At 42.1% G+C, this 21,399-nt stretch overlaps 1 protein-coding gene across 5 annotated transcripts in view; it reads left to right on the top strand.

The window, feature by feature from the left end:
- The window catches only part of TRAF3 (TNF receptor associated factor 3), a 28,019-nt gene extending 19,299 nt beyond the window's left edge, over positions 1-8,720 (top strand). For 4 of the 5 annotated variants that reach the window (XM_059819586.1, XM_059819584.1, XM_059819583.1 and 1 more), the window contains 3 exons: positions 1,265-1,405; positions 6,612-6,786; positions 8,018-8,720. In XM_059819586.1, the coding sequence (XP_059675569.1) occupies positions 1,265-1,405; positions 6,612-6,786; positions 8,018-8,589 (888 nt within the window). In that variant the 3' untranslated portion in view covers positions 8,590-8,720. The remainder of the gene's footprint in view (positions 1-1,264; positions 1,406-6,611; positions 6,787-8,017) is intronic. The other variant, XM_059819585.1, reaches the window with a different exon arrangement.
- Positions 8,721-21,399: the final 12,679 nt, after the last annotated feature.

Here is a 21,399-nt window from a genome sequence, read left to right as displayed (position 1 = left end):
CTTTTTAAAGAGGTTAGCTTCTTGAGTCTAGGAATGCAGTGACACTTAAGTTATTGACTGTGTCTGATTAGAGGACTGTTTGGGTGCCACTGTAGAATTCCACCGCCTTATCAGAGGTAAAAATGGCTTCGCCTCAAACCAGCATCTTATTGGGGGTGGTGGTGTAGAATTTTTTGGGAACATGAAGCATCCAAGTAATTGGTCTTAATGTGGAAAGTTTATAAAAACATGTTTAGAAAAAGATTTTTGTGGGTCAAAAATGGTGCTGCTTCTTATCCATATAAAGATCTATCTGTGGAACTAGTCAGGGCATGTCCAAATGTCATTTTGTGTCAAGTGTTTGTTTCCTGCATTTTTGCCACTGAATAATCTTGCCTGGGGAAAAAATGAGATTTTACTATAAAAAAAACCAAACCTACCACCACAAAGCAACCCCCTTCCCCAAGCCACACTAATGAACAGAGCATAAAATAGTGTGACAGAGAATATTTACTGTATTACTTTTATCCCCAAGGAGATATATGATATTCTTCTGATAAGGCTCGTGTTTCAAAATCGAAATGAGTCACTAATGGATTAATTCATAAAATGTCAATACAGAGAGAGAATATAATCTGCAGCCTTGTAGCTCTTAAGTTTTTTCTACTAGTAGGCACCATTGGATATTCCTTCAAATGCATGGATCCCTTCTGTATTCACTCATTTCAGGAGTTTTCATCACCATCACATTCTGTGAAGCCAAGCCAATCCCACACAGATGATGTTTTCCCTTAAATTTGCTATAGATCAGGATAGATTGGAGTAGGTGGGAAGATCAATGTTTCCCTTTCCTGACTAGCTTTTCAGCTGCTCGGCTTTTCTGTGGTATCCCTTCTGTGCAGGGCTTGAGTTCTTAACACTGATCTAGAGCTAAAAAGGTTGTTTCTTCTGAACTCCAAGCAACTCCCAAGTCAGTTAGTGGAAACCAGGAAACCAAGCCATTAAATAACAAACTGAATAAAGAAAAGATTATGCTTAGACACAAGTTCTTTTGCTGTTTGTGTATCCCATCTGCACTTTCATCAGCCAAAGTTGTACCAATACCATGCTGTGGAAGTGCAAAAGTAGCTATCAGAAGGTTGGGGTTTATTTATTTATTTGCAAGACATGGAGAGAGATTTTACTAGGATCTCACCCCTTTCATGTGTTTAAGATAGTTTAAAACTAACAAGTTACAGGTATTTTTAATAAACTTTGGCAGGAGTAATTGTAGAATTTTTTCCAGGTGGCCTTGCTCCAGAATGAAAGTTTGGAAAAGAACAAGAGTATACAAACTTTACATAATCAGATTTGTAGCTTTGAAATAGAAATTGAAAGACAGAAGGAAATGCTGCGGAATAATGAATCTAAAATACTTCATTTACAGGTAAGAAATTTAGAATCTCCCCATTAAAGCAGAAATGGTAGTAGCTTCTGTCCTGTGCCTTTACACTTGTGAAGTGAGGTGTTCTAATTAAAAAGGGGGGGAGAGAGCTTACCTTATTCTGATTCCACCCCCACCCCCACCCCCCCCCCCCCCCCCCCTTTCTGGTCAGTAGCTGGTTTGTTGTGTTGGTTGGAGTAAGATACTTCACTAAAACACTGCAGTTGCCTAGCCTATGTTAAAACAAAACCCCCTGTTTAAAAAGGGAAAAGACTGAAAGCAAAATTACAAATCTTATCTGAAGAATAATCATAATTGTTTTTTCTTCTCTCCAAAAAATAACTGCTTGAGGAACTACTGTCAAACTGGAGAACAAGATTAGCACTTTAAAACTGTCATATGCATAATGTATATTTCTTTTCTACTTGCTGGTATTTTAAAAAATACTAATAATGAGTGAGATCAGTCTGGTACGGAATTAATCCAAACATAGTACAATGCATTTGAATACACTTTTTGAAATCCATGTTTCTGTTGTCCTGAGGAAAATGTATCTAATCATTCCTTTGCCAGTAGGTCTGAGTTTCTTATTCTGTGGTCTGAATCACCTGGCCACAAGCCAGCATCACACTAGAAATCCTCTGGATGCACTAGCACGGTGCTTAGCCCAAGCTGAAATTCTTTGCTTTGCATTCAGAGCTGACTTGGAATGTGGGTGCTGGGAATTTGTGTTAGCTGGTGTGATACTGACCACAATTAGGGAAACCCCAGGAGCTACTTAACAAGCTATTGTGAAGGTATCGTTTACACATTATTTTAGTATGTCTGCTGCTAGAATATCAGATACCTGCTTTAGCGTCCAGCTTAAAGGAATGTAAATAAAATTATCTTTTTCATTCATTATTCACTTCACATAGTAAACTGCAAATGTTAATACTCGAGAAGGATATAAGTATCCAAACTAGACTATGGCTAAAATTCCAAGGGTAGCACATTCAAGAGCTCAGAGCCGTGAGGCCCTCAATGTTGGTTTATAAGGACACCTTTAAGTTTGGCAACAGCAGCATTTCTCCTTATAGCACTTACTACTTTCCATGTTCTGCCAATGTAGTAACCAGTTTAGCCTGCCTTAGTTATTGTTATTTGGGCTGATGATAGTCTGGGATACGGCTGCATGCTTACAATATTGCATTCTGACACTGGGAAGCTAATCCTTGTATGTGTTGATATTGCTGATTGAATCTACCAGGAGGTAAGTTAATTTGTAAGCCTGGGGTTTTTACACATGCTGTCTCAATAACCAGTGATGAGAGGGGAAATGGAAAAAACATAGAGCAGAGGTTTTCATGATTGTCTTGATGACAGATTGCAATATCTTTGATTTCCTCAAGCTGTAAGTGTTAGCAAAATCAATTTTCAAATGGTTTATGTTCAGAAAAAAAAACCCCACAAAACCATATGATTGGCAGATCCAATAGGTGACTTTTTGGTGGTAATAAGCACTGGAGAGGGTGTGTTTTGCTCTTTTTCCTTCCCCCCCCCCCCACTTCTTCTCACCAGCTATTTTACTTTAGTTATTTTAAGCCAAACTGTGTTTTACAACGGTTTTAACCTGATTCCTTCCACTTACTGAACTTCCTGGTTCAGTCAGGTTGTTAAGGGCATCCTGGAAACACACCTCCCATTTGTTTTTCCCTGGACAATATGATGAGCTTCCTTCTGTTGCCTACTATGAGTTGAAGGAATTAGTTACCTGTTGTGAGCCATTCTTTTTCTGGGTTGCGTTGAGCAGCCATGGCTATACAAGAGCAACAGCTATTTCCAGTGTAGAACTAGCCAATTCAGGTCTGGACAAGTGTTATTTGCTTAGTCCCCCAAGTCCTATGCATGCTAGTAATTTCTAGTACAGTTTCAGTATTAGTTGTCATGTAGCCTTCTTTGGCTTGGGAACAGCAGTTTCACTGAGTACAACTGGCATCATATGCACTGCGAGGCCTTTAACACAACTAGTGTAAATGCATCAAAGGTGTCTGGGCACTGGCAGGAACCTCAACCTTGAGATGTTTTTATTCAGATTAATTTTCTATATACTGGTCTCTAGGGGAAGTGTTTTTACCAAGAGAACGTGTGATGCTTTTTTGACTGTGTCTTGTGGAGAGGAACTTTCACATCCCATGTCCAGTCTTTCTTATGGGTATATGGAAGCATATTAGTAAGACAAGTCGTAAGCTGAGTGTGGACATGAGGTACTTAAAGGCAAAAGAAACAATAACCTTCTGAATATAAAATTATTTGATTGGTAATACGTTCCTTCAAAGGAGGAGGATGTATGATTTGTTTTCCCAGTCAAGTAGTACCTTTGGTTCCTTTTCTAGTGTGTTCTTTAGCTTTTCAGTTTTGCTGTATCCGTTGCAATGGAAAGGTCTGTTAGGAGCATCTGAAAGAGAGACAACTGCAAATATAACTTTCTTCAGTTCCTCATGACATTTTCTAAATTCTTTTAGTAATAATAGTGCTAAAATTCTGGAGATTGTTGATTAGAAATACCAAACAAAACCTAGATGAAAATCAGCATCAAGAAGAGCCCTCAATGGCATATAACTCTGGATTAATGATCTGGAGAGGTCGGTTACTGGAATAAAAAGTGCATGCAGAAAATTGATATCTATTTGAAAATTTATGAGTACAGTGTGAGACATCTGTGTGCTTTCTAATGGAGTAATTAAAGAGAGTGAAATTCTCCAGTGCAGATCTAGTACATCGGTATCTCCCAGCATAGGGGAGGTTGGCTTCCCTGAGGGTAAAAAGATGGAGATCCCACTGCTTTTTAAAAACAGAATACAAGTCTATTTCTGATTTTTCAGTATCTCTTGAATTCTCATGAAGAGGTAGAGATAAAATACTACACATTTGCTGATGTGTAGTAGAAGCAGCTAAAAAACAGTATTGGTTGTGCATGTACGAGGGTAGAATGTTGCACACAGATTGATGGAGAGAAGTTGGTCCCTAGTAAAAACTTCTAGTAAACTTCTCCCAAAAGAAGAATAACTTACAGTTCTTCTGCATTTGTACCACTTCCCAGTTCATTTAAAAATGTATTTATTCATTTTGTTTGATACTGTGTTAATGTCAGGAGGTCCCCGTTGGAAATTAGAGCATCTCTGTGTGAGGCAGTGTACAAACCCATGACCATGTTATTGTTCTTGACTTGGAGGGCTTATGTTTTGTATGAGTAGAGGAAAAAGATCATACTTGGGTACACTTTGAGTTTACTTTTGAATGTTAACTCTGAACTAATGGCTAAATCTTGTGGCTCTGCTCTTAAAACATTCATTCAGGCCATTCCATGGTGTGTTTCCTTTTATATGTATAGCTAACTGCCCTTCCCTATTTTATTTTATTATTACCATCAGTCCAGGTGAGAGGGTGTGACTGTGTTGGTAGCTGATGATTAGTATGTCCAGGCAAGTTGCTTAATCTGTTTAATGGGACCATGTCCCTGCATTTATGATTCAGTACACAGCTTTCCTTCACAAAGTCATAATTTTGCAAGTGAGATATATAAGCTTGTTTTAAAATACCAACATAGAAATAAATAGTTAATATTGAAATACGTTAGATTACTCAGTGGTTTTGAGACACAACAAAATAAAACACTCCTAGACCATGATTTTGCTAGCTGGCTTATCAAATTGACAGCCTTCAATTAATCGTTACAGACTTTCAGTACAACTGAAACCACATGATTAAAAGCAAATGCCTAAAAGGGGAAATGAAGGTTGCATGAGGCAGAAGGGTTTTCCCCATCAGTGGGGAACATTGAATCCACATAGCTAACCAGAAGGCAAATGTAAAATAACTTTATTTTCTTGTTTTGTACTCAACTGCTACTTTTTGTAAGAAGTGAAAAATCATTTTTACACGTTGGCACTATATGATAATAAACTATAAAGTTAGATTTGGAATTTAACTGTAGGTGGTAGCAAAAGTAGTTTCTTGTCTCAAATATTTGTGTTATCATTTGAACTTCACAACTGATTATAGGGTTCTGGCTAAAATTCCTGCTAGTCCGAATTAGCTGTGATAATGTAAAGTGCTATGTATTTCTTGCATCAGATTTGAGGTAGACTGGGAAACATGTTCTCCTTTATATTTGTATTATACTGAAGTGCTTGCAATGTCCCTCTTCCGGAGGATACCAGCCTTTCTATGTATTTTTTTTTTTTCCTTGAGTATTATATTTCATGCCTTTCCAAAATCAACTGGGATTTTTTCTTCGTTTTCTTAAAAAGACTTGACCAGCAAGCACCTTCAGGATGCATGGTTTATTCAATTTAGGAAGTAAGGGTGGGAATTTTAAAAGTGCTTAAGGGGTCAGAAGTGGTAGTTTTGCTCACACTCTTGAGGGCTTCTGCTATGGTTATGGGCAGATACTAACTTAGGCTTTGATAACTGATTTATGTGAGCTTGGATCTTGTTAACGCCGCTGTATCTGCACATATATGTACTCCTGCTCCACATGTGCAAGAGTACTGATGGTTTTCTGGAGGGGTAAGTTATTTTGCTGTTACCCAATGATAAATGCATGCACGTGAGCAGCCGCTTGATTCACACTGTGGTAAGTTGTTGTGCCCATACTGTGTTGTTTAAGTACTCTGACATGAAATCCAACAAATACCAGCCCATAATATCAATATAGAGACATTCAGAATATTTTTCTTGCATTGAAAGGATTTAAAAAAAATTTTAGACAAGAGCACACTAACAATTCCTTTTTTTAAATAATCATGTTGATAATTCTGATAGTGCTCTAATATTACAGAATCACTAAGGTTGGAAAAGACTTGTAAGATCATCAAGTCCAACCATCAACCCAACACCACCATGCCCACTAAACTATGTCCCGCAATGCCACGTCCACACGTTCCTTGAACACCTCCAGTGATGATGACTCCACCACTTCCCTGGGCAGCCTGTTCCAGTGTTTCACCAGTTACCTAATTAATACCTATGCAGCACTAAATATTTTTATAAGTGTTTTATAAATACTTGGGCTATTCCTCTAAATTTTCAAGGTTTGTGTTTACTAAAATATTTGACACTTGTTTCTATTGGAAATGCATCTTCTTATTGATATATAATCTTTGTTTAGTTTGCCTAAATTAATGTCTTTTTGTTATTTTAACTCATAACTTCCTGTTTTATAAAGCGAGTGATAGACAGTCAAGCAGAGAAACTGAAAGAACTGGACAAAGAAATCCGTCCCTTCCGACAGAACTGGGAGGAGGCTGACAGCATGAAGAGCAGTGTAGAATCCCTCCAGAACAGAGTGACTGAGCTGGAAAGTGTTGATAAAACTGCAGGGCAAGGAGCTCGAAATACAAGTAAGTGTAAGCACAATGAACTGAAGTACTCAGCAGTGCTGTCAAGAGAAAAATTATGTCCTTTGAATGGCACTTCCATTGTGATTTTTTTTTTTTTTTTCTTACGTGGAAGCATCAATAATGCTGATTCTTCTGATTTTTGAATAGAAAACTCCTTAAAACCTTTTATGTAGCATTGCTTCCAAGCTTGATTCTTTCTTCTATTTTGTTTTCTTGACCCTTGTCTTGATTACAATGTTAGTTCATTATAAATAGTTTCTCAGCTGATCTTTGACAGCTAATAGCTTTCAGCAGCTTCTTTAGCTATAGTTTCAGTATATTGACAAGTGTTCTTCTATTACTCTTCTCCCCCATGAATGGCTCAACAGTATGGTTATCCACCTGAAACCACTTGTCCTGATATGTTACAGAGGTATATTTGATCCAAAGAAAACTGTGATAACTGCTTGCGAATAAGGTTATTGTTGTGCTTGCTGAATAAAGTGAAAACTGGAGTTCCGCAAGATAGTGTAGATCATATGTGTTTGAATGACTGGGACAAAGAACTTAATGTTTAAATAGGTCTGAATAAAACAAACCTGCCTTAAGAATTCATCTGCTTCTCAGTATTGTATGTTGGCCAATTTTGCCAGTGTGCAAAGACAGAGTAACATTTTCGTGTGAGGGAGAGGGGACATTAAAAACAGCCCTCCCTCCAAACTAAATAAATGACCATATAATGCAGAGCTAAGCTTGAATTTTCTGTTCTTTTATGATGAGCTTTAGACAAGGTAACAGCACTACACTTCAGAGACAAGTAGTGTCCGAGAAGAATGTTTTGAGTGATCAGCGGTGCTTCTGAATTTCAGCGGGATTATGTAGGATGTGTGACCACTTCCAAGGTCTTCATGGCTAATAGCAATCTGCAGATAATGCTACCAAGTCTCCTATCAAAAAATGGAAGCCTCTGTAGTTATATTGCTTAGTGACCAGACAAAATTTATGTTAGATGATTTGAATATTTGACTTCTACTACATGTGTCATTAACACCCATGTTTGTAAAAATCCCATTTAACCTAGGTAATAGCTGGCAAACTGTTGTCTGTGGAAATTGCTTCATCGGTGACCAAATGCACTTTGGTTCTTGGGGAGGAAAGTGTTTTCATATACAGTAGCAGCACTGGCAATTGATTTTTACTGTCTTTAGAAAAAAACACTTTTCTCACCCTCGTCCTTTCTGTTTTCTAACAGGCCTGCTAGAGACACAGCTGAGCAGACATGATCAGATGCTGAGCGTTCATGATATTCGGCTGGCTGACATGGACCTCCGATTCCAAGTTTTAGAAACTGCCAGTTACAACGGAGTATTAATTTGGAAGATTCGAGATTATAAACGTCGGAAGCAAGAGGCAGTCATGGGGAAGACCCTGTCCTTGTACAGCCAACCCTTTTATACTGGATACTTTGGCTACAAGATGTGTGCCAGAGTTTACCTTAATGGAGATGGCATGGGAAAGGGGACGCACTTGTCTCTGTTTTTTGTCATAATGCGTGGAGAATATGATGCGTTGCTTCCTTGGCCGTTTAAACAGAAAGTGACTCTGATGCTAATGGATCAGGGGCCGTCTCGACGCCACTTAGGAGATGCTTTCAAGCCAGATCCAAACAGCAGCAGTTTCAAGAAGCCAACTGGAGAAATGAACATTGCATCTGGCTGCCCCGTCTTTGTGGCTCAAACTGTTCTAGAGAATGGAACGTATATTAAAGATGATACTATTTTTATTAAAGTCATAGTGGATACATCGGATCTACCAGACCCCTGACATACAATGGGGGAGGCGGATTAAACAGAAGACAACTCCGTTTGGGGGTTTTATATCAGTTTGTCTTCAATCAGAGGTCCTAAAGCTCACAGAACCACCTTGTGGAACAGATGGAAGAGTTTGAAGGCATAACTGCATAGGGTCCAATTGCGAAAGTAGCAACACATTAAGAAATCATACCATGGTATATTTTTTAATAGAACTAGCAACACTTAAGCTCTGAAGAATCACTTATCCCTCATGAGGATAATGATTATGGTCAGAGAGGATTTTTTTTAACTTATTAATAATCTAGTCAATTGGAGGTGAAAAGACATATACAGTATGTGGTGAATAAATTACTGACTTTTATTTCTTTAAGCTAGAATACAAAAACAAAAAGCCTTCACATGTGGGCTAGCTGGAAGTTGTCAGCATGTTAAAAGAAGAAATGATGAAGTAATGTTGCAATTATGATATTATTTGAAAAACTGAGGTGCAATCTTGTCTGAAATATAGTATATTGTCTTTTTAAGGCCTCATCTGGTCTCTGTTTTAATAATTACTTTGTCAGAAGATCTTGGAAAAGTATCCATGTCTTCTCAAAAGTATCTGAATCAAAATCATATTTTTATTTAAAGTTCTATTGTTACAGAAAACATTTTATTTTAAAACTGTTGATAGACTGATATTTCTTGGAAGAAAAATAGAAGATATCAAACACTGGTTATCACTTGTGATAGGAAAAAAACTATTCAATTCTGTTATTTCTCTTTAGAAATGTAAACCTACAATATATGTCGTAGTTAATGACACTATTTCAAAATTAAGGAAAAATCACTCATGGATGCTGTGCATCATTATCAGATTTATAATCGTTTTCACCCTAAAATAGGGCATTTGTTGAACTTTGGAGTTCTAAGCGGAATCCTGTACATTTTTTAAAGTTCTGCCCCATGCTTTCCAATCAAGCTATATATGTTGCACATTATGCTGTCAGCAGTATATAGTATTTTCAGTATTGGGGAGGAGGATTAGTGCTGAAAAAAGCCTGTATGTTTGTTCTGTACTAGCAGCCATTGCTTTTTAAGGACAAATCAGCAATGTCTTAATACAGTGATGGTGGCTTGCATGCATACATGTGCCTTAGATGTGCTGTGCTGCTTATAAACCATAGCTTTTTATTCAGATTAATTCTGATATCTGAAATGGTAGTTTAATTGGACTTCAGGCATAATGTTTAGCCTTGTCTTCAGAGCCCTTAGGTACCTTGCCGTGTACAAAATAGAAGCCAAAGCCCATTTCTTTGGCTTCCGGAGCTTCTATGACTCGGCCATGGTGGAATCCATCTTATTGAGGTGCCTAAACGTTATGCTCGGTGCTCCTATGGAGCTTGGACTAGACAGTCTCCATGGCCGCTGTGAAGGCAGGTGACCTTTTTCTTCGAATGCCTGTGGTTGTAAGGTGGCATAATGTGAAACGGACCCATCTGAGAACTCTGTGGGGCTGTGAATGTATATGCTTATGACAGCGTTTCGTAGCAGACAAGCATCCTAAGAGGGAATGCACGGGCTTCTTTTTTATAACAGCCTGAACTGTAGTGGAAAGCATTTGCTAGCCCTAAAACATGCTGATTGCAACCTGCTGTGTTCATCTGCTTCTATTTAATAGCCTGTGACAAGCAAGTCTAGAGACATAGCCTGACTGTGGTGCTCTTTAAAATCCAAGAACTGCTTAAGCAGAACGGACTTGCACCACTGTGTTTTTAGCCTTCGTGGGCTTGAAAGAAAACATTGCATCTCAGCCTTTAATGTCAGGTTGTATCAGTTTTCTGCTTTTTGAGGCATAGTCAAACTTTTTGTCTAAGGTGCAGTTGAATTCATGCCTTTGTATTTCAGCTTGTCTTTGCCGTTGTCTTTTTTGGCTGTGCCTTCACACACAGTGCCTGCAAGAAGTATTTATGAATATACAATGCATGCTAAGTGGTCTTCATGGGTTTTCCGGGCACCTGCTAGAATACTGCCTGCTGCTGACCGTCGCAACCGTCAGCAGCAACTTGTCTTCCTTTTCTTGCCTTCCATTGTCCAGGTACTGTACTCCCTCTATGGTACATAGCTGTCAACAGGTGCAAGCTCAAACATGGAGGCATGTGCTAGCATTTGATTTCTAGCACAGAAGGAGGACGTTCTGCACAAGAGAAAAATATCTATAGATATACCCGCATCTATATCTCTAGATATAATTATATGGCACTTGCAGTTTTATGCAGGCTGCATAAGTAAACCCATCACTTAGGCTTTAGGCCGAAGGTTCGCTCAACTTGTGTCATTTTAATAATTGTGAATGTAGGCAGCTGAGCTTTTGTGTTTGTGCATCACAGAATTTTACTGAAAACAGGATTCCCAAGTGGAAATGTCCAAAGGACTCTCCTCCCATTGCTAATGCATGTCTTGTAAACTTAAATGAAACCGTTTGGCCATCTCAAAACAGTTTATATCCTGTTTCAATCTGGGACTTGGAGGAGATTTCTAGTATAAACAGGGCCCAGCATATTCTGCAGATTTGTGACTACAGTTTCCAGCTCCTGTGACAGAATTGCGCTTCTAAATCCAGGCTCTTTAAAAGAGGAGGAAAAAAGAGTTTCCAGCCTTTGTGATTGAAAGAGGACTTTGAAACATGTGAAAAGTGTAAACTAATAGGGAAGTCTTCCTGAGTCTGCACACAGCCTAAACTAGTAGCTTTAAGAGATCTGAATATCTCCTCTTAGTGGGATATTGACTCAGAAACTTCATAGAGAAGTTTAAATATGAACACTGCTAACTATATTAATGCCGATCACTGTAGCAGAAACATCAGTCACTGTTGTATTTCACAGATCTCTATGCTGCTTTCCACATCTCCCAAGTGCCAAAAGCACCAGCTGCCAGAATCTTCAGCTTCACTTGGGCAGCTTTTATAATGCAGTAGTGTGCTATCGATATAAAAATATTTTTGCATATATGCTTTTTATCACAGTTAATAAAATGGAGGCCTACTGCACTTATTTTTTAAAATTACATGAAGCTGCCAGAGAATTTCCAGTTTGCCAACCCTGCGTACTGTGAAATCCAGGATCTTGCTACACAAATGTAGACACCGCCTGCTGTGGAATACCTGAAGCCTTGACTGTAACACCCCTTTCTCCGCAGAACTCGCGGGCCATCTCTGTAGAGTTCTTACTGTGTACATAGAAATAAGTTTCCTCTGCTTTCCAGCAAGGAGTATGTAGCATTTTGTGAAAACAAGGCCACTGTATATTCTCTAAATTGAAAGGAAAAGATACCTGGTGCTTTACTCAATACTTTAAATTATTTAACTTTTTCTCTCATCATTGAAATGCCCTTTATCCTTTTTTCTGTACGTTCCTGACCCAGATATCCAAAGTTTTCTAGGGACTGTCTGTTTAAAGTGATTCATGGGGCAACAGTCTGCCCTCACATATACTCCTGAATCCCGGCTAACTCCTGTGGTGTGCCATTATTGCAAGGGGGTCCCAGAGTATTTGCATTACTTTGAACAGAGTTTCTTCAATGGAACCTTTTTTCCCTCTGCTTAGTAATTCTTAGCAGCGCACAACTGAAGTCTCTTGCTGGTACTCTTTCTTAATGATGATGCTCCAAGTTATGTACAAGCCTCTTCTGTTTCCAGCTTCCTCTAGGGAGATGCCAGTGTGTGACAATCTGGATGTTGCCCTTTTTGTACACTCTTCAGCACAGGGTGAGTGCATCTGTTACCTAGAAAGTCTTGAATTCTAAACAGGATGAAACTGTTCGGGTGTTTAAAGACCAACCTGCAATTATGATGCATGACCATGTCTGCATTACTTCTCTGATCTAATTAAAGGGGTCTTGTTTCAGTTACTGTCTACATGGTACACCTTCAACTGCTGACTTACAATATGCAATGTTGATTTCAGCCTTGTACTGTAAATGTTGTTCTTCATGAAGAGAATGTGCAATAGGAAAAGGGGATGATGGGTGGCATAATTTTGACAGGGGAAAAAAAAATGTTGTGGTAACATGCTAGCTCTCTTATAAATATGAAATGCAGTTTATTTCCTTTTCCCGTGGTTTTCCTACTTGGAAAAGGAAAGTTGAAGATACGTGCCTGTTTCTGTGCCTGGTGAATTTCTCAAATGCAAAGGTAATAGAGATTTATGTAGTTGTAACTTGTGTTGAACCCATGAATGTTAGGTTGTGATTGTATTGCTTGTGTTTCTCGGCTTGCCATGATTATGGCTTGTTGAGATGGAGTTTAAAAGCTACCACCTATTTGTATCTGTATTCCATCATGTGGGATAGGCATTTCACCAACAATGCAGGGTTTCTGTTGTTTTGTTTCATTTTTAAAACACTGGTGCTGTTTGGTCCAAGACAGAGAAGCATGTAGGAAGTGGCAAGTTGCCTGCACCACAGAAGAGTGAAAATGTGACTGCAGTATTGATGCCTTGATATGATTTAACTATGCAAATATACAAATAGGTGAGGGGGAAAAATTCTTGGGTTGCATCTCTAATCTCTTAGTTTTTGCTCTGTAAATTACTCATACATGTGTAGGTACATACATATACACACAGACATGCATGCACATATATATGCAAAGTCTTTACATAGAAGTGATGAAACAAAACCCTTTCCTCCAACTTATACTTGATCAATTGGTGCAAATATAACTTGCTGCTGCTAAGGGAGGATCTTGGTTAAGAGCAAACTTTGGATTCACATTTTCCAGGTTTGAAGGCCTGTGTATAGCAAACAAACAGTTTGTTTAGCCTTTCTGAAGACCTTGGAATGTCATCTAGGACACATGTCCTTCCTCATACTCTGCTAATTTGGAGATTCCTGTATTTTAAACATACATAGTGATGGGCAACTTGTTAATTGCAAGTTCTTTCCTTTAATTTGGGAACAAAAGATAATAGAAAGCAGCTGGACCTCTTCCTGGAATTCCTATGCTGTTCAGTCAATACCTCTGTATTCTGGTTGACCTAGATATCATAGCTACTGCAATAAAAACGATTGGTTTGGGAATTCAGTCTGTCTGAGAGTAGTTTTTAGTGCTGTGTACAGCATAGGAAGCACTTTGCATTTGCAAACATGTTCTTCTTATAGCAAGTGCTATTTGTCTTTTCTGGAAAAAGGAAATCAAGGATGAGATGTGAAGTGACTTGCCCAGAGTCATGAAAGGAATCTCCTGGAGCCGGGACTGAATGAGAGGTTCCAGTTCCTAGTGTTACCTTCAGATCACTAGGTTTTACTCTTTTAATACATTTGTCCCTTTAAAGGAACTGAAAACCAAGTTGACATACCTGAAAGACCCACATCAGGACAGTAAGGGCTAGAATTAAACATACAAGCTGTCATGATTTGGGGTCGTATGTGTATGGTAGCCCAGACGTTGCTCACTACTTGACAGTGCTTTGCCCCGACCACAGGGTGGAAGGCCACTGCAATGTGTCAATGTGAATAACAGCAGCAAACATGCGTCCTGCTCTATTTGTTCAGAATCACCCAACAAAATAAGTCTCATCTGATGCTCCTCTTAACTGAGGAGGGAGAATACCATTTTAAAGTGAAGTGGGTTCATCTTTGTTCTTCCAGCCTGTAGCATGACTGACCATTTCTTTCTTGTGGGGCTTTCTCCCTTTTTCTTTAAACCAAAATATGGAGGGCTTAATTGTTCTTTCCTACCTGTTAATCCAGGCCTTTGCTGAGAAGCACCAGATAGGAAGGTTGTGGAAAAGTTTGGACTGCTGATTCAGGGACATCCTCCTGAGACTTAGAAGAGTAGATATATACAACACGTAAGGGATCTGACTATTCCTATTTCTCTTCTAATTTATGGTCAAGACTGCAGCTTCTGTCTTCCATTTCATGATCTTAGTGTAGATACTAGGCTGTGTTTGTTTAGTTTTTTTTCCCCTCCAAGTTAGGATTAGTTCCTTAGGGTTCAAATAAGTTCTAAATTTCACAGAGAAGCACCTGAACCAAAATCCTGGATCCAAACATCCCAGACTTGATGTGGAATTCAAAGCTGGATCCCAACTCTGTGGCTTACTAACCTACCCATTTAGGGAAGGGTTTGTTGTCTCTACACGTGGTGTTTGTGTTTTTGGTCCTTTGGAACTAAGCTTTTAATTTGGTTGCCAGTTCTGCAAGGACTTTTTAACTTCTTAGCAATGCCGGTGTTCACACGCTCCATTGCTGGCAGTGCGATGCGTAGTGATAAAATTTGACTCTGTCTAAGGGTTACTGAGATAAACCAGCATTATCATTCGTAAAGGTCATTTTCTTGCGTAGTGTTCTGAGCTTTGGATTTGAATATAGCTCACATCTGAAAGGACACATCTTCCAACTATGACCTGCGTCACTGGCAGAGAGTTGTATAATCTGTACTTGTAGAATGGGAAGGTACAAGCTTCCATCGTTGCTGATGCATCATGTGATCCACGTATTTTGTTTTTCTTATAGCTGTTGTTTGGTTTATATATATATTTTTTTTCAGTTTTATAGAAAAAAAACAACAGGGGAAGTTCAGGATTTTTTCTACAAGGTATAAAACTCCAATGATTTAGTGGTGACTAGAGGGCTGTGAAAAATACCCCATTAGGAGATGATGGGCTAAATGTAGGTCCATTTCTCTTAGACAAGTAGGATAACCTTTAAGATGCATGGAACAACATAATAAATGGGAAAACTAAAGCTGACATTTGTTTCCAAGAAATTCTGTAAGAACTATCTATGGAAAAGACATCAGTGATCGAGAATAATGTACAAATGAATGTGTTTGAAACTTGTGTATCCATTTCTTTAATCTCATACTCTTCAGTGAACGGTACACTTCTGTTTAGTTTTATGATCAAAAACAAAGACCAAAGAAGGCCAACCTCATTTGATTGTGTATATTCTGCCTGTCTTAATTATCAATAGCTGTAAGGATACAGTGCAAGTGATCTGGTAACCAGTGGTTCTCGTCCTTTTCTTTTAGGGGGGGAAAACAACTTTAAAATGTATAATTTATTGCTCAGCAATAACCATGTTGTTAAAATAATAATTAAAAAAAGGAATTAGCAACATGTCTTAATTTCCCAATAGCATTATTATATGTTGTATTTCAGTTTATTGTATATTGTGTTTTTGTATTTATTTGTGTTTGGAGGTCTTGCTATGTCTTTTTGTGTTTAAATGCTAATAAACAAGGACAGTGTGTAAGAGTGTAGAATGCCAAACTCTGAAATGCTAAACTGTGTTATTAAAGGAAAAATAAATCTAAGTAGGAAATCATATTTTTTAAAAAAAATGGTGTGTTGAATTTGAATGACTGCTGGTGACTTACAAGGTGCATCCTTTCTCCTCTCTGAACCCACTGTACGTTGGCTGTTCAGTGCTTTACGTTTATGCACCTAACAGACCTTTATTGTGGCATTTCCATTCCTCTTCACAGGAAATTTGCCGTAACTTTTATCAGAGTCCTAGTTTCCCTGCGGTAATTCTGCTAGAATAAACTAGGTGATGGTGTTCATCCTAACATCAGTGTCAAAGAGACCTCATGCAAATAGAGTAGAAATAATTGAAATGGCTTTTTGTGCATTTGTGGTACACCACTTTCCCAAAGAGGTGCTGGAAAGGAGAGACAGTGTGGCTCAAATGTCTGAAAATGTGGACTTTTTTTCTTCTCCAGTGTCATTAGTGACTCTTCTTTTTCTCAAGTCAGAAATACATTTCAGGTCTATGTTTTGAAACCAAGGAACACAATGCAGTCTGTAAAAGCAGCATGCTGTTTTGAAAGGAGTGAAGCAGTAATATTTCTACCACGTTTCAGATTCAGCCTAGTGATGTAAGCCCTGATCCCTAGAAGTGGTGTATGAAGCACGTCGCTTCTACCGAGCACTATGCTGATCTGTCTGTCCTTCCCTCTCTTCCCACCCACCTTGTTCTTACTGAAATTACCGTTTCCCCTCTTTCACGTCAGTGCAGGGGTAATACTGGATTTAGCAATGCAGGAGCATCCTGCCTGTGCTCAGAGGCAACACCGCGGTGTCTCAGCAAAAGCCACCACTGCATTGCTGGTGCCTGAATGTGAGTATGACCCAGACAGCCGGTATTGGCATTTGCAGCAGGTAATCTAAAAGTGCTGCGTGGCTGAGTGCCTTTTCTTGGTAAAAGAGGGATGCCAGAGAAAGGCAAATGCAGGAAGGTGGGAAGGGTGGCTAGGAAATGCTGTCCTTGCCATGCACAGTATGTGCTGAGGTGGATGTTCCCTTCCGCTGCTGAGAGCAGTCAGTGGTAAGTGACTAGATGCGCTGGCATCCCCTGCCCTGCTCATCACACTTTCCACTTGTACTCCCACAGCCGGCACTCGAGGCTGCACCGCCTAAAGCTCTTCACATCTCGCTGTGGAGCGTGAAAAGATGATGAACTTCCTTGTCTTCTTAACGAAGTGGGTTACCTTCAAGCAGAGCCCTTGTAAAGAAGAGCAACCTTTGTGATCTCCAGAGCTCCTCCTCCTTCCAAATTTTTTTGCTTGGTGCTGCTCAGATGTGACACTTGTGTCGTTACAGTGCAGCAGGGTAGGTGGAGGGGAAACGTTGCTATAAACGTGAAGGCAAACACTGATTCTCTCCTCACCTCCCTGCTCCTCCTCCCCCAGCAGTGAATCACAGTTGAAATGATATGGGATGCTGTTCCTGGCAAGAATGAGGTTTTATAGGTTTCTGCTTTGCAACAGGACACAGAAGGTGACTGGCAGCTTCGTGTCGTGCTTTTCCCGGTTGGGCAATAGAGTACTCGGGGTGACGGGAGCAGAGTGCCAGCTCTGGGAGAGTGGAGCAGCCGGGGAGAGCAGGGTGAGGAGCGCTCCTGGTCTACAGAGGGTGCTGTGCAGACACGTATGTCACCTGAGCCTGGACCTGCTGCTGGGGTCATCTCTTGCAAGACTTGCAGGGGGATTTTTTTTTAAAATTTTTTTGAAGTTTTCCAGTGTTTCAAGCCTTGGGTTTCCTCGCTGTCTGGTAAGGAGAAGCATTTTCAAAACCTCTGACGACTTGGTCCTGCAGATGGACGTGTCTCCTGCTCTCCAGGATAGCCTGCTTTGGTGTGACCAAGTCCTGGAATTGTTTGAGGAAGGGGGAAATATCCGGTGGTTAAAAGTAGTGGTGAAAGAGGTGATTTCCCCCGTCCTTCCCCAAAGCTGTTTTCCATGAGTCAGTTGTGCAGTTCCTTCCTGCACGCCTGGGTTGAGCCCTGGAGGCTGTCACCATTAAGTAATACGTCTGGCTCGTCCTTGTTGTTTGGCCAAAAGAGGTGATAACCTGAGTGTCTTCCCCTGCCCCCCTTGGTGAATGTGGCACCTGGGGAGGGTGAGCCCACCCAGCTCTTTGCTCCTTCAGGGTAACCTCTGGCAGTGGTGAATGTTGGACCTCGATGCACGCTCTCGTGTGTGCTGTAGGCTCCCACAACGGCGAGTGGCCCAAGCCAGGATCTGAATTCCCCCTGGCCCAGCTGGCACACGCAGAAGAGACCCTGGGGACTGACTTCCACCCCACGGGCTGCAAATTGGGTTAAGCGTTGTTTGGCCACAGCTCGCAGTACTGGTTGCTGCTGGTGGAAATGTGTGTTTTGACAGGATCGCTGCTGATTAGAGGCAGGGGTTGTTTGTAGACATTGCTCTGGAGACTCGATGCTCCTTTGTGCCAACACAGAAGCTCCCGCAGAGGAGGTTATTTGGATCAGCCCTGGCTGGTAGAAGTGGCACCTGTCCCAGCGTGCCCTGTGCCATCAGCCAGCGGGAAGGCAGATGAGGCACGAACCTGTCCCCAGGCACTGCCCCTTTAGCAGGTGTCCTGGGGGTTAGCAGTGGAGGCTGGTACGTGGCTCTCAGTCCTCTGAGGATAAAAAGAAATCTTACCCAAGCACAGAGTCTGGATGAAGTGGGCTGGTTAAAGGGTGTGGCAGCGTGTGGGCTCAGGACTTGAGAAACAGGCCTGGTTGCTCAGATCCCCGCATCCCCACAGGTGTAGCTCCGTAGCCGCTTCTTGCGGCCATCCCCAGCAGGAAGCCCTTGTTCTCCTGCTTTGGACCTCGCCATGAGAAGTGAGTCTGAGTGTGGCTTCCAGATAGCTCTGAGATCAAATGTGATCCCCTCTGGTGACTGTTCCTGCCTTGCTGCTCCGAGGGGAAGGTGACCGTGTGGCTGCTGGAGGTCTGTAAGCACCGTGCAAGTTCCTCTTGCTGAATTGGTACGGAGTCCCAAAGAGGGTTTGTCTCATGGGTTTACTGAATATTCAGCTTTAGCTCATGACTGGTCCCAACACGGCGCCGTGCCTCTCCCAGGTGGGCACACAGCTCCTCTGCCACTGGGGATTGGTCCTGGCAATACAGATTGTGCTGCTGCACCTGAGACACTAACATTTTCTTAAATAAAAGGAAATTCCACATGGGATCTTACTTTGCTCTATTGGATCACTGCTAGGGGCTGCCTGCTTTGAGGGCAGGTGGGAGAGACAACAGCTAGAAGGGCTGTTACCTGGCAGGGCACTTCTCCCCAGTTATTTAGGATTAGCTTCGTATCCAAACCTTAAGCAGTGTGCCAAGAAGACTGGCAAATAATGTGTGCCTGGGCATAGCCTGGCCTGTCAGCGTGCCCTGGGAGCAGCCTTGTGCACCCGCAGAGGGGCAGCTTCGGCACGTAGGGGCTTGGAAGCAGCTGGTTTTGGTATACCTCTGCCCTCTCCCCTCTGTTTGAGGCCACGGGGCCTAATACAGTGATCACAGAATTATTTTTCCATGTGGTTAATGACTTTCTGTTGCAGCTTGGCTGTTTGGAAGGCTGCAGGGAGCATGTGTGTGTTGGGGAGGATCACTCACCTCAAGGAGCGGTGCTCACAACTGTTGCTGCTTCATGCTCAGCGCTGGGCTCCCTTTCCAGCTGCAAAGTGCTGGGACTGAGGGCTCGCACTGGAAAAGTCCCTTGTGTTGCAGGCTACAGCTGTTTCAAGTGGTGAGAAGAGATGCAGTTGTACAACAGGGAAATGCAGCGAGGTGCTGGATGTCCCTAATGGGCTTTAGGAGGTGGCTTTGCTGACTGCCTAAGGGGAGTGGTGTTTCTGGCTTTGATAGTAGTTTATAACATCCACTGTGTGCTGGTTTCCCCTTCTGCGGTGACGATGTGCTCGCCCTCCCCAGGAGCATCACAGGCCACCAGCACCTGGAGAGCAGAATGGCAGGCTGGTGGCAAGGCGCAAAATGTGCTGATCTCTGCATTAGGGCGGCCGCTTTAATTTCTGGGGACTGATTTCTGCTTCCTTTCATCTTTTTTCTCTCTCCCTATAACCGCCTGATCCAAATCTCGCTCCTGTGCAGCCTTCCGTAGTGTCTGCCCAGTCCTAGGGTGCAGCAGCACCTTGGGGCAGTAGCAGCGACAAAAGCTGGGTCGGAGAGGACCGTGCTCCGGTGCTGGGGAGAGACCCGCAGCAAGGGGCACGTTATTCCATCCCCTCGCTCCCAGCAGTAATGCTGCAGTGAGCAGCTGTCCCTGCTAACAGAGGTTTTGCTGGGATTTCTGTAATTGCCCTGCCCTGTCCTGCCCTAATGCTGAAGCAGGGGGAGCGGCCACTGTCCATGCACAGGCAGGATTTCACAGGCCCTTGGATGAATGCAGGGAAGACTGGGTATTTTACACCTCCGCCTGCTTGTCAGATGAATCCTGGCTCACTTAAAATCAAACAAGTATCAGCTTCGGTGGGACCGGAGCTGCCAAGCAGCTGAAATGAGCAGCACCCAAAAGCAGTGGCTGCAGGGCACAGAAAGTAAAAAATAAGGGTGTGGAACATCCCCTGAAACACAGGGTTTAAGGGGCCACAGCATCTCTTGCTGTATAGGATCCCATGAGCAGTTTCTCCCCTCCTGCACGCCGCGGCTATGCTGAGGGATGCTGAGGCCACGGACAAGCATGCAACCTCACCTTTGCACGCTGCAGTCCTTTCTCCAAGATGTTATTGCTGAGTATCCATAATTTATATTTATTTTTTCCCCTCTATTAAAATACAGAAGATTTTACTGCAGCCAGCATTCACCCCAAGAGTCCCTCGGGAGAGATTTGTGAGTGGTAATGAGAGTGTAGAGCCTTTCACCTCGAGGACATCTCTTGGCATCCAGCTCCCTGTGCGGAAAGTGCTGACTGCGTTTTGGCTGATGCCCAGGCTGAGAGCTGCTGCTAAAGAGCTCTTTCTCTTAGCAATCTGTGGCTGCACTCGCGACATCGGTGGGGACAGAGATCCAGACAGGGGCAGCTCCAACTTCCTTTGCAGGGCATGGCATGGTGCATCGCCTGGGACATCCTGGGGGCAGGACCCCCGCTGCTCTTCTCACTCCTGTGCTTGCAGCAGAGGTGGGAAATGGCACCAAGTGGGTTAAGGTTTTGGGAGACAGGAAGAAGATTTCCGAAGAGTCATGAGTCCCTGATCTCGGCTCCCCCTGCCCCAGTCTGCCCACTTGGAAGTTGGGAAGCGGTGGGAGCATGAAGGATGGGATGAGGATGGCCTGTTCCCACTCCTGTGCTCCTAAATCCTCACTGGTGTCAGGTCAGAATTTCTTGTGGTTTGTGATCCCTCCATTGAGTCCCTTCTAAGCACTTCTCCAGTCTCCTCCTGGGCTCCTGTAAACCCCTGCATTCACAAATCTCCTGCCCTTGCCCTGCTTGTACCAGCGTCAGCCGAAGGGTCCCAGCCGGAGGGGAGCTGAGCCCCGCCAGCTCTCCCCATGGCAGGGGCCTCTGTCACCATCCCCACGCTGT

This window comes from Gavia stellata, chromosome 7, assembly GCF_030936135.1.
Source record: "Gavia stellata isolate bGavSte3 chromosome 7, bGavSte3.hap2, whole genome shotgun sequence".
Taxonomy (NCBI): domain Eukaryota; kingdom Metazoa; phylum Chordata; class Aves; order Gaviiformes; family Gaviidae; genus Gavia; species Gavia stellata.
The sequence above is the reverse complement of the archived record's forward strand: the minus strand, read 5'-3'. Positions and strand labels throughout refer to the sequence as shown.